The 13209-nt window shown below is 50.1% G+C and overlaps 1 protein-coding gene across 7 annotated transcripts in view; it reads left to right on the forward strand.

Annotated features, from left to right (window-relative positions):
- RBFOX3 (RNA binding fox-1 homolog 3) overlaps nt 1–13209 on the forward strand; it is a 349017-nt gene that overhangs the window by 332790 nt on the left and 3018 nt on the right. For 6 of the 7 annotated variants that reach the window (XM_088661492.1, XM_088661493.1, XM_088661494.1 and 3 more), the window contains 9 exons: nt 379–519; nt 1939–1992; nt 3754–3846; nt 4910–4970; nt 5298–5351; nt 5840–5972; nt 7479–7518; nt 8555–8616; nt 12343–12421. In XM_088661492.1, the coding sequence (XP_088517618.1) occupies nt 379–519; nt 1939–1992; nt 3754–3846; nt 4910–4970; nt 5298–5351; nt 5840–5972; nt 7479–7518; nt 8555–8616; nt 12343–12421 (717 nt within the window). The remainder of the gene's footprint in view (nt 1–378; nt 520–1938; nt 1993–3753; nt 3847–4909; nt 4971–5297; nt 5352–5839; nt 5973–7478; nt 7519–8554; nt 8617–12342; nt 12422–13209) is intronic. The other variant, XM_088661491.1, reaches the window with a different exon arrangement.

Below are 13209 nucleotides of genomic sequence, written 5' to 3' on the forward strand. Positions count from 1 at the left end.
CTCTAAGGTAAGCCAGTGTCATTATTCCCATTCTGCAGTTGGGGTTAAGGCCTGTAGCCAGATAGGGAATTTGTGAATGGTGAGGGATGAGCAGCTCACAATCTTAACTATCTCCATATCTCCAATGATCTCTGTATGCTGTTAAAGGTTTGCAGCTGCACCCTCTCCCCGTCCATCACCGTGAGTTCATATCACCACGTACTGTACTCAAAACCCAATGGCCACGTGCAAATCCTAACTCCCAACACTTAGCACTCTTGCAGGTGGCCCATATATCTGCAACCAGCTTTTGCAAGGAGCAGTGATGGTCTTCAGCAAGCACAAAACAGTGGTGAGATCACAGTGGAATCTCTCTTTAATTTTCCCCTTCACCCCCAGCACACAGATGAAGCGGCACAGACAGACAACCAGACGCTACACCCGCCAGAGTGTGGTTCTGACAAGCAGCAGCCCAAACGGTTACACGTTTCCAACATCCCTTTCCGCTTCCGGGACCCTGACCTGCGGCAAATGTTTGGGGTGAGTCCATTCCTCTCACTGCCCGCACAACCTCTTTCGCTAAGCATGCTGACAAGTGTCCCCGGAGAGCTCTGAGTACCTGCTACAGGCAGAGCCAGTGCTGCCATTTTGATCCTGCCCTGTCGCGGGCATCACTGTTTCTGTTCCACTGCAGTTTGGTTCCTGCCAAATACGTTATTCACCTTGCCGTCCACTTTTTAGCATAAATTATGTAAGTTACCTACATTTGTTTCAACGTAAAGGATACGTCAGAAGCAATAAAAAAAATCAGCTACATTTTGTAAGTCTGCGGACTTAAGAAAACCAATGACATTGTGAAAGAGTATTGACTATTTGCTTGACTGATCTCTGTTGCTGACCACAGACAAGCATGCAAACTGCAGCAATTTCCACTTCCTATGCCACTGGAATTTTACAACATCCTTAATTGGTGGGATCAAATGTTGTTACCAAAGGAAAGGACAGAGCATATTCTTTGAATGCAAAAGGTTCCGGGTTCAATCCCTGATATACCCGGATAGGGTCAGGGCCATCTCTACCATTAGACAGAGTGTGGCAATGACCTCAGGTGGCAGATGCTGGGGAACAGCAACAGCACTCCCTGGAGCCCCCCCCCCCCAGTTATTCCACTCTGTTACATCATGAACATTTCTATGCCCCTCCCTTCCCACAAGCAAGCTTGCTATTTCAGTTGTGTAGGATGCTTTCATGTCACCCGTGGTGGATTCAGTTGCCAGTACAATTCTCCCCAGATTCCAGTACAATACTCCCCAGATTCCAGAGGTTACCAGGACACAGTGCCCCTTTTTGAGTAAACGGACAGCTTAAAAGGCTCAGGACTGCAATACCTCAAGGACCGCCTCCACCCCCACCATATGAAACATTTCTGTTCTCCCAGGCCTTGGACTAATTAAATTGTCTATGGCCTTTTAAATAGCCACAGGGTTGTTTTTATTGGTTACTGGTTATTGGTTACTGGTTACTTGTTATTACATTACAGTCATACCTCATGTTACGTCCGCTTCAGGATGCGTCTTTTCGGGATACGGACGCGCCAAACCCAGAAGTCCCAGAACGGGTTACTTCCGGGTTTGGCACGTCCGTGACCTGCGTGCATGCGCAGAAGTGCTAAATCGCGCTTTGCGCAGAAGTGATGAATTACGTCACGCGCCTGCACAGACGCAGCACTCAGGATGCGACCTTTTCAGGATCCTGCTCACAACCAGAGGTATCACTGTACGGATTTTTGTGGGTTTGTACTGTAAACCGCCCTGTGTCGTCTTCAGGTGAAGGGTGGTATTTAAATTTAATAAATGAGTAAATGAAAGCAGACATGCTAAGATGGAGTGGACAGGGAATGATTACTCCTATTTTTACCTTCCATCCCTTATTTGCTTTTGTTTTTGTTTTGTTCTGCAGCAATTTGGAAAGATCCTGGATGTTGAGATCATTTTCAATGAGCGTGGCTCCAAGGTGGGTTCAGCATGTTGGTGTCTGGTGCAACCCAAACATCAGTGTCGGTGCGCCTTCCCAGGGTCCAGACTGCCCTCTTGCCCCTTCCAGCTTCCCCTCTGTGCCTCAAGTTGTCTACCTAGTTTCTAATCACCCCTCTCTCCCACCCGCCCCCTAAAACCCTACAGCCATTGACTTAGAATCAAAGTTTGGTGTTTTAACTTTCACCCTAAAAGTGAATATGCTGAATGAAGATACTCCACATATCAGGTTTGTGCATTCTTCAGATTCTAACTCTGAAGCAAGCTACAGAGAGAGTAAGGTTGGAAAGGTGATAAAACTAGGAGCTGCAAACCTTATAGCTAAGGCAACTTAATTGCAGGAAAAGAACACCCTCTCATGGTGAAACTGGAAATCACTCAAATTAAAAGAGGGGAGAAATGTTTTACATAAGGCAAGTTGTTGCAAAGGTTTTGGAGGAGATAGAGTTGAGCATGGGTCTTTTTCAGAAATAGATGCCAAAATACTTAATAACGTAGTTTGCATTTTGTTTCCAGGAGGACATTTAGTTTGACAGGATTTGAAATTTCTCCCAGCTGCTAAATAACACATTTGCTGAGTTTTCCTAGGCCCGTTTCATCAGGTTCAATATTGGACTTTTGGGGTCAAATCAGATTGTGTCTTTTTCATAGCTTAATTTCTCATTGGTGTATGTCACAGTGTGGGTGGGGAATTGGATCAGGAGCATGGCACTGGGAAAAGGGGATGTTTAACCTGTAAGAACGTAAGATGAATCAGGCCAAAAGCCCACGTTGTCCAGCATTTTGTTCTCACAGTGGCTATCCCGGTGTCCAAGGGAAGCCCTCAAGCAGACCCTGAGTGCAACAGCACTTCCACCTGTGATTCCCAACAACTAGTATTCCTTTCTCCCTACAATGTCTTCCTGATTCAAATCCCCACCTCACCCCTCGCCCTGCCACAAAACTTATATTAGCTTTTGGGGCAGGGGGGTAGCAGTAGGTGTGGGCATGTATAACCTAGGTGCCTATGTTTCCCCCATTTCCCAAAAGTAGCTAATGGCAAGGTTTTTTTTGGGGGGGGAGTATTCCAAATGGGAAATTGCAATGACAGGGAAAGGGCTAAAACCCTCCCAATCACCACCTCATCTTTTATCCACACCCCAGGTTGCATTTAAACTTTGGAAAAGGTGTTAGGAGATCCCCCTAGTCCCAGATTCCCATGTCACTGTCTGGTTTGGCCTTTGGTCCTGGTCAAAGAATGAGGACTTCCCACAGTTTCCGTCAGACATTCAGAAAGTGAATGAATATACTGTAACGGATCTCCAGTAATATAATGCCTCTCTAGGTGGAATGGATTGCAAGTACCAGTAGCTCAGTCCAGAACACCTCACTCACTCTTCCCATGAGGCAGCCGCAATGCACTCTGCTACGTCTTGCCCTGCAATTTTGGCCTATTGGGAAGCTGGCGCCTGTCCTTATTCCTCTTGAGCCTTACCCCCTCCCCTTCTCCTTGCTTTGTCCCTCCCCCCCCCTCGGCCCTTGGGGGGGGTCTCTTGGGAAGTTCACATCCTGCCTCTTCTCCCAGGCCCTGGGGGATTCTTCTCTCTACTGCTCCTTACTCACCCCCCTCTCTCTGTCCTGTCCCACCCACCCCGTTCCCCACCCTTCTCATTCTCTTCCTCCTACTCCTCTTCCACCCTCCCTCCCAAATCCCCCTCTTTCTCTTTCTCTCTCCATTTCCCTTTCTCTCCCCCACTCACAGGGTTTTGGGTTTGTAACTTTTGAAACTAGTGCAGATGCCGATCGGGCACGGGAGAAGCTGAATGGCACCATCGTAGAGGGACGCAAGATCGAGGTGCGAACATGTGCACTGCCTGCTCTGCGTCGGGGCGTTAGGAGTCACACTTGCTCCCCACATGCGCACACACAGACACCCCTTTCTTCTCTAACCATTTCTACCTCTGGCCTCCCAGGACACACACAGGCGGGGCGAGTGGATGTTGCATGCCCTGTGCTGTTGATCTCCCGTAGGTGGTGGGGAGGGATGGGGCACAGAGCAAAAGAGGGAGGGGAGGGCAGACCTTCTCCAGCAGGAGTCTGCTGGGATCTGCCAGGGAATAGCTGGAGGGAGGGCAAGCATGATACTGCCAAATCCCCCAACCTCCCAGGCGCCAGCCAGATTGAACCACTTGCGACGCCTAGTCCCTAAAGGGTAGTCGTATTGCTATTGGCTTCCTTCTTAGTTGTGGTTCTGGTTGTTTTCTTCAAAATGTTACATGATGGGCAGCCTCAGTGTCAGTGAGTTAGGAGGTGAGATGGAGCAAGGCCTTTGGTTTCGCCCTGGTGGACCCTTCTTGATCACACTGAGGCACAAAGTGTTGTGCCATATAAGATGCTTCTTGCAGAATAATGTTGCTCGAGTTCGCCAGGGCTGTGGTCAAAGGAGGACAGGCGGTGCTGAGCTGGTGTTGACGCCATTGTTTTCTGGAGCTCCTGCCCCTGTGTGGTTCCTTTGCATCTTCACAAGCCTGTGCGGTGAATGGATCTCCCACTGTGCATGAAGTCTGGGCAGGGCCCTCCCTGCATGCTGGGTGTTGAACATTATGCTGGGAATGGAGAGGTTCAGGAACGTTTCCTTTGAAAGCTCCAAATTCAACTTCCCACTCAACACATCTGAAGCCTGCGTGCTCCAAAAGGCTGTACACCTAAGATAAGGAAATCGGGGCATTGCCAGACCTGGCATATGCAGGCAGGGTTTCCAGCCCATACTCTTTGGAGAATCTGGTCCAAACCCCAATTGGCTTTTGTCAGTCCTGAAACGTTCCTTGCGTCTCCAGTCCCAGGTTCCCTCCTGGGAGGAGGATATTTTGGTCCAAGGCCTGCCACTAACTCACTTTCTCTGTGCTTTGTGTCGCCAGGTCAACAACGCCACAGCCCGGGTAATGACAAACAAGAAGGCAGCCAATCCCTACACAAATGGTAATGGAGTGAAGCTGTGGCAAGAGGGTGTGCTAGGCCAGAGCTGGTCATTGCTGGAAGACTGGCAGGCCTTTTAAAAAAATGCTTTCTGTGGGGTGGGGTGGGTGGGGGGCTGTGTCAGGGCATGGGCAGGCGTGGAGCCTGATTTTGTAGTACATCCTGGGGAGGAGTACAAATGACAAAACTGGCTCTTTTTTGCTAGAAAGCTTGACCCAGAGCTCCTTAGGCCTTTCACCTAGGTCTCTGACAGGTGGGGCTGGCAGTGAGAGCGCAGGACAGGTATGGGCCAGGGTGATGCTCTCACGTCTCCTTGTTCTTCCTCCCCAGGCTGGAAACTGAACCCTGTGGTGGGCACCGTCTATGGCCCAGAGTTCTATGCAGGTAATGTCTGGATCAGACCAGGTCCCTGGGCAAGATCTGCCCCTTAGATAAGCTGGCAAGGCTGCTAAGCCTTGGAGCAGAAAAACCTATTCCTTGCTTGCTTGTTCTTGACACAGGTGCCTGTGACAAAACACAGGGGGGGGGGCTGGGGGCAGGGTGCTATCCTTAGGACCTCAGTGAAACAGGCCAGAGGAGGAGTCATACTATGGAGCTCTTCTCAAGACAGTGGAGCAGGGGGGGGGGAGTTTTGGGTGCAGAAAGATCCCCAGAGGGTGTGTATATAACAGAGAAGAAAGGGCGGGATGAAGGCAGGTGTCCTTCTCCCAGGCGCATGAGGATATTTCTCAGGACACCTGAAGAGGGGCAAGCTCCTCTCTTCCTCTCTGGGGGGATCTCTCCTCTGCCACACAGAGGTGGGCAGGCTACATCTGGCATAAGGAGAGGACTCTTCTGGGGTGCTCATGGGGGTTTCCTTTTCTCTCCCACAGTGACAGGCTTTCCATACCCAGCCACAGGAACAGCGGTAGCGTACCGGGGGGCGCACTTACGGGGGCGGGGGCGCACAGTCTACAACACGTTCCGGGCAGCTCCCCCACCTCCGCCCATCCCCGCTTACGGAGCGTGAGTATTTGCCGCAGAGACAGGGGCCTTTGAAAGGTGGGCGGGGGGGAGCCTTTGGGCTCTTTGGACAGAGACAACAGGCTATTGGTCTCTTTCCTCACGAGCAAGCCTCAGGGGGAACACTTCTCAGTTGCCCTGCCCTGACTACATCTCCAGCCATATTTGGGGCAAGCCCTGGCCTGCACCTGGCTGACTGCCCATTTCACCTAGAGAAAGGCGGCCTCTTTGAATAGGATAGCTGGCCATAGAAGTAACACTCTGACTAGCACACTCAGCAGGAAGACCGAAGGTTTTCAGTAGCCATTTTGTCTTGGCTCTTTCAGAAGATTTGTCCCTGTTTACCTCTTTACATTATTATTTTTTTATGTTGTGAGGTGGAGGAATACAGGCAACTTCCCACTGGCGCAGGGGTTGCATTGCAGGCCAATGCATGCATCAGCCCATTCCGCCCCCTTCCGGGGCCCAAAGTGGTGCACACGCATGCCTTAGTAATGTGCAAAATGGTTGTTCCCTGTATAATCTCTTCTGTGTAGTGAAATAGAAACTGACAGTTATATATAAAGTGAGGGTTTGGTTTGGTTTGGTTTGGTTTGGTTTTAATACTGTGACTATGCAGATAATAGTGCTAAAGGAGTCCAGTGGGTGTGATTGCCAAACCCATGTACTTGCCACATAGAAGACACTCATGTGACACTTCGCATATCACAACCATCGCACAGCTGGGAAAGCACACTGTGTAGTTGTGCACTTCCTCCCCGCCTGCAAGAACCCTCAACTTCTCTGCCCATCATAAATTATGCAATCCAGTTGCATTCATGCAGATGTGCTTTGCGCAAAATGTTTATTTGTATGCTCTAGTCTGAAACTGATTTGTGCAGTGTAGATTTTACTTATTGATTTATTTGGCAGCTAGGGGAGCATGAGGGACAGCTGGGCAAGGAAAGACGGGAACATAATAGAGCCCATCTAGTACAGCATCCTGTTCTCACCCCGGCCAAGCAGATGCTGTGGGAAGCCTGCAAGCGGTTTCCAGGAACTGCTATTCAGAAGCATTGCTGCCTCCAAAGGTGGAGGTAGACGATGATTAGAGGCCATGCAGGATGGGACAGGTGGCCATAGTAGGCACAGAAGCTGCATCCTTTACAGACTCTTTCTATTCCCTATGCATGAGTAGTCATAGCATCCATGTGCATGCTTAAGCATGGAACATATCTGAGTGGCTGCGGCCAGATTCCCCGAAGGAGCATCTGCTCCTTCTTGGTCATCCCACTTGCCTGTCAGGCAGATCGCCCCCATCCAGCTTGATGACTAGCACATTTGCATCTCCCCCGCCGTCGAGGCAGAGAGAGGCCATTAACAGCATTGAAAACCAGAGTCACAGAGGTCCGTTTGATGCCAGAGCCAGGGTTGCCCTTTGAAACAAATGTGCAGTCACACGGAATGGACTTCAAAGTGCCTCGCACGCAGCCATAAGTCACCGTTGCATTTTGCTTTTTTCCTCTGCAGAGTGGTTTACCAGGACGGATTCTACGGTGCTGAAATTTATGTAAGTCCAGCCTTTCTCAATTTGCTCTTACGGGGGGGGGGGGGGGGAGAGAGAGAGAAATTCTCGTTTGTTGACTTTCCAGTCCAAGCTGCAGTAGCCCATCGGCTGGTTCTCGTGCTACGCCACTCCTCTCCCACCCCCACAAACACACACGCGCTGGTAAATAGGCACATGATCTTCTGGGAAGGATATTTCATGTCTTGACAAATCCCACCTGCTCACTTGGTTAAGAGAGACAACCGGGCGGGGGATTTGCAGGGCCAGTACTTGCAAACGCAACGCAAGCGCAAAGGATATTCTGCTTGGTCTCGGGGTATTGGGAAACAGAGGAGGTAAGGCAGCAACTTTAAACCAACCCCCCAATCCGCTCTATCCCTTTTCACTGCTCCTGAGTTGCTGCTTATGAGGTGTGTGTGCCATTGACTCTCCCTACCCCCACCCCGCCATTGCAGAGTCCCCCATAGCAGCAAGGCAGTGAAGGAAATAGCTTGAAATAAGCTTCCCCGCATACGTGCTGCGGGAGGACCGCTGCAAAACAGCAGAGCATGTTGGGACAGGGGTGGCGCTCAGGATCGCACGCAGGTTCGACCTGCCAGTGGCCCTGTGCCTTCTACAGCTGCTCCCCCCCAGGGCAGGATTTATTTGCTGGTCCAGTGTCAGCATGCTGTCTTCTAGCGGCATTTCCCCCTCCATATTTAAAGTGCTCTGGGCAATATTTCAGACGCACACTGACGGATTTATCAGAGGCGACATCTCGTTAACACCGCCACCCGCCAGGGAGGTGACATTCTCTCCTCAGCATGTTTAATTTCTGCAGGTTAATGTTAGTGAGATCCCCGGGGAATGCTAATGAGACTGGTGTCGGGCTAGTCTGGTGGGGTGGCTGCATGCGTCCCTCCTGAGCTTGGTTAGCACCTGGGGTGCCCAGCTTCTTTGCTGAGAACCAGCCTCATGGCACACGATGCCTCCTTTCCTGGTTGCCGGCACAGGAACCGCAGCCCTCGCAGTAACTTTTTGTCTCTCCTCTTTGCTCCAGGGGGGTTACGCAGCCTACAGATATGCTCAGCCGGCAGCGGCAGCAGCAGCTTACAGTGACAGGTAAGCAGCCCTACCTGTTTATTAGTCCTGATCTTGCGGTTCATGGCCTGTTCCCCTGCCCAGTGTTATCAGCCAGCATCCTCGACCACAAGGATGAGGAAGGGTGCCCCCGCGCTGTCCCCACCAGCACCACCAGTTTACGGGGCCTGGATAGGACACCCCAAGGAGTGAGGAAGGTGGGCCATCATTGCCTTCAGCAGGCAGTGTTCCCATCCTCTGCAAACCCGCTTCTGCATCTGTGAGGGCCATTGCTCGACCTGTCTGGATAGGAAACTCCAGGGCTCAGCAGCGCATAGAATCGTAGAGTTGGAAGGGTCCCTGAGGATCATCTAATCCAACCCTCTGCAATGCAGGAATATGCAGCTGTCCCATCAAATCTGCAACCTTGGCATTTTCAGCACCTGGCTCTAACCAGCTGAACTATCCAGACTCACTCTAGAATCTGACCTGATCCCTGGCTCTTATTATAATGTGCCTCCAATACCAGTTGTTCATGAGAATCAGCTTCCTTCCTTTTACACCTATAGGAATCAATATTTTATTTTAGTCTTGTCTAGTCTAGTCTAGTCTGGTGGACATGCCTAACTTCATATGGATATGGAGCAACTGTATGGAACATGACCAAGTTCTGCAGGGCCTGTTAGGTGGCCTCTCTTGCAGGGCAAAGCACTGTGGTAACAATGCAGCTGTATTTAACCCTTCACGGTCCCCTCGTTCTTCTAATATCCAAATTATGACAAAGGTGGCTGTGGTTATCTTACTGGAAAGCTGGAGGAAATATTATTTATCTGGTTGTTAATTCACACTGATTAACATTCACCTCACCCCTTTACTACCTTGGTCTTTTAGTATTCTATTAGAAATGCAGGTTGATTGTCATTTAATTAGTCTATCGGTGGAATATCAGGGAAATGGTTGAACGGTAACTACTTTTAGATCACTCCAACATGACATTCTTCCTCCATGGAAGCATGCAGATGAAAAACATGGAGAGAGAATAAGGGTGAGGGGTGGGGAACCCATCCAGTTTTCCCAGGAAAGAGCTGCAAACAACCTATTAGATTCTTGCCAGGTCCTTCTCATGAGTCTCCTGGAAAATATAAATGGACTTTTAAATAAATTATGGTATAAAGTTTTCCACATCTATTATTTCTCAACAAAGGGGAAAATGCATGTTTAGTTATTCTGCTTGGTTTAAAATGCCCACATTTTACTTAATGTATAGGCGTTCTAATGGTTGGAGCACAATGGTTAGAGCAGGGGGAGGGGGAGCTGTGTGTCCCTACAGACATTGTTGGGCTCAAACTCCCACCAGCTCCAGCCAACTTGGCCAACGAGAGCTGTAGCCCAGCAATCTCTAGAGGGAGTGGCAGGTTCCCCCACCCCTGCCACTCCCTCTGAGCTACAGGCTGGATCTCACTTAAGCCACAAGGGTGGTCTTAGGCGAATCCCAACATAATCTCAGCCTCCCCATCTGTAATAATGCTGGCCTACCTTACAGGGCTGTGTCAAGAATTACTGGGGTGGTTTATCTATTTAAAAGTGTTTATATACCCCTGTATCATAAAGCTATATCACAGCAGTTTACAGCCATATGAAAACATAAAACCAAACAATAAAATCATCGAAAGTTAACTTTAAAATTAAAGAACTAACATCAACAGAGTACAACAGGTGTACTCTTAATTGCCTGCATAGGCCTGGCAGAACAGAAAACTTTTCAGTGGCATTTAAAAGTTGTCACAGAAGACGGTTGCTGAATCTCTGTTGGCAGCGTGTTCCATAGGACTGGGCTGATGATACTGAAGGCTTCTCATTGTTGTCACCAACTCTGGGGGAAACCAAAGACACTCCTGCGTATGATCTCAGTGATCCCTGAGCAGCTGTTTTAACAATGGTGTGACATGTTCTAGAATCATGGAATTGTAGAGTTGGAAAGGACCCTGACCAGAAGCCCCCATCCACAATCTGCCTACCACAAGCCTCCAATCCAGACCCAAGGGCAGCCCCACTTAGAGCCATTGCAGCATCCAAACCTCCAAGTTATCATTATGCACACAAAGTAATTTGAACTATAAATACTAAGCATTCTTAAAATCCCCTGAGCTTTTACTGCTTTAAGACTTTAGCTATTGAATATCAGTCTTGCAACTCCATTCTCCTTTTTGAAATACTAGTCTAAGAACCCCTGGAATTAAGCTCTTTGTTCCTTCTCCTCACACACAAAATCCTCTTATAATTTCTTCCTCTTGTTCATATGATCCAATATTGCCAAAGGATCTGATCCAGACCCTGGTCCCCATCCTCCTGCACCCTTTCCTGTTTTCCTGAGGCGGCCAGGAAGCTATTCAGCCTCTATTTCCTGTGTGCCACACACAACCAGTTCTGTTCATCTCGATCCCCTTTTCCATCAGGTTGCCACACTGTAATTCACTCCGATTCCTCCTCCATCTCCTTTTTCTAATAAGCACAGATGAACAGCATCACAGACTTAATGTTGACCATCTAGGGCAACATCCAGTCAGGGAACCTTTTCTAGCCCAGGGAGTTTTCAGAGGACCATTTTGCCCTGAGGTTCCCCACTCCTGATCTAGGATAAGTGTGGGAAACCTTTGGCCCTCTGGATGTTGCTGAGCCACAGCTCCCATCAGCCCCAGTGAGCATGGCCAGTGGCCAGGGATGATTGGAACTCAGTGTTCAGCAACATCTGACAGGTCAAAGGTTCCTCCACAGCTAATCTAGGAGCTGGTCAGATTTTTTAGGTACCCAAGTTGGGGTGCCTCTCCCTAGCTAGCCTCCCTCCTCCTTCCCTCTCTGGGCTGCCAATGCCTTTGTTCTCTCAAGTCTGAGGAAGGGGCAGGCACCTGTTTCATTCTTCCCACACTCATCACTTCTGGCCAAACAGGGGTTCCAGGCACTTGCTTCTGTCTCGCACACCTCGCCGCCCCCTACCCTGCAATTGCCACTTTGCACCAGAGAAGCAATGCCCAGGGGACTGGAAACACAACTTGGGCATGTAATGTGTCATTCTGGCCAGAGGCCTGGGAGTTGTGCTGCCAGTGAGAGCGGGAGATAGTCCGCAAGGTGGAACCGGAGCAGCAGTCCATGCCAGGGCAGCTCTTTCAGTTCGCAGTATGCCCACTGCCATTGCAACAAGGCAGCACAGGTGATGGGCAAGGGCTGGGCTTGAGCAGGTGCTTCCGAATGCACATCTCGCAACCTATTTTAATGTGTGTTTCTTTTACGCTCTTGGTTCTTTTCAGACTTTGCGTATTTTCCCCTGCCCTCTGGTGCCAAGCACAGAATTTCCCTTGTTTGCAACACTTTCCCAGTGGCCAGCCCTTGGTTGCTACCGGTAGTAACGGCTTCCTTCCCTTAGACCTTCTGAAGGTGTTCAGGGGGAATTTCATCCGGGCTTAAGGAACCAGAGTGGTGGGAATGAAGATGCAGTTTGCACGTGGCTCACAAATCTTGGCGTATTCTAAGGGTGTCCAGAGTTTGAAGTGCTCTGTGAGTGTATATGGAGGAGACCGAAAGCTCGGTGGTGGGCTGTTTCCTAACAACTCAGAAAATAATCCTGCCATTTCTGTCGAGGTGTATTATAACTTTAAAAAAACAACAACTATGTATGACATCCGGGGCCTGATTCATGATTTTCTTAACATTTAGGGTTGGCAACTCTGCGACCCCCCAGTTTCTAACGCTGCCCCCTGTGTTCGCTCCTAGTTATGGCCGAGTTTATGCAGCTGCAGATCCTTACCACCACACCATCGGCCCTGCTGCCACCTACAGCATTGGCACTATGGTAAGAGCCCTCCCACCCACCTATTTGCGCGAGGGGCTGTCTGGGAAGCATGCCGCCTTGGGGCTGGGCTGGCCACTTAGGGTAAAAGGAGAGGGGGGGTTGGGAGGCATCCACACTCACCCCTCGGCTGCAGCCGCCTCCTCAGCACTGTGCAGGGAAAGGAAGCCTAAGGATGAGAATCCCAAGAGTGGGGAGGGAAGGACAGAAACACACCACACACACAGGGCCTGGTGCAGACCCTCCTGCTTTCGTGGCCACTAGAAAGGACATACGCAGGCCTTCTGCGACATTCTTGGCTGTCACCAGGCTTCCTCCTATTTAGCCTGCCTTGATGCACTGCTTTGTAGGGAAAGCGGTCCAGCACCTTGTCCAAGTGGAAGTGACCGTTTGCTCAGGAACCATTTCTGAAAGAGCAGCTAACTCTTAGGTAGAGAACTGGAGCAGGGCAGAGGGTGGGGTTGGTTGCACAGGCACACAGCCCAATGCCACTCCCTGCTACTCCTGATCTCACACACACTGCCGCACCCATTTCTTGCAGTGATGCCTCCTTGCAATCAGCTTTTACATACAGCATCAAAGAGGAGAAACATCCAAGCCACCCTGCTTTACTAACCCTCCCCACCCAAGCCACTAGCCCACCCCACAGTGCCAGTGCCTTCCCAGCGATAAAACAAGGAACGAATGGCCTTTGCAGCCATCTCGTGGGCTTAAGGAATTGGGTTCAGGCCTTTTGGGTGTGGGGGGGAGAGGCAGGGTGGAAGATCCCAGGGGAACTGAGGCTTGAGTAC

This window comes from Zootoca vivipara, chromosome 2, assembly GCF_965207765.1.
Source record: "Zootoca vivipara chromosome 2, rZooViv2.hap1.1, whole genome shotgun sequence".
Lineage (NCBI taxonomy): Eukaryota > Metazoa > Chordata > Lepidosauria > Squamata > Lacertidae > Zootoca > Zootoca vivipara.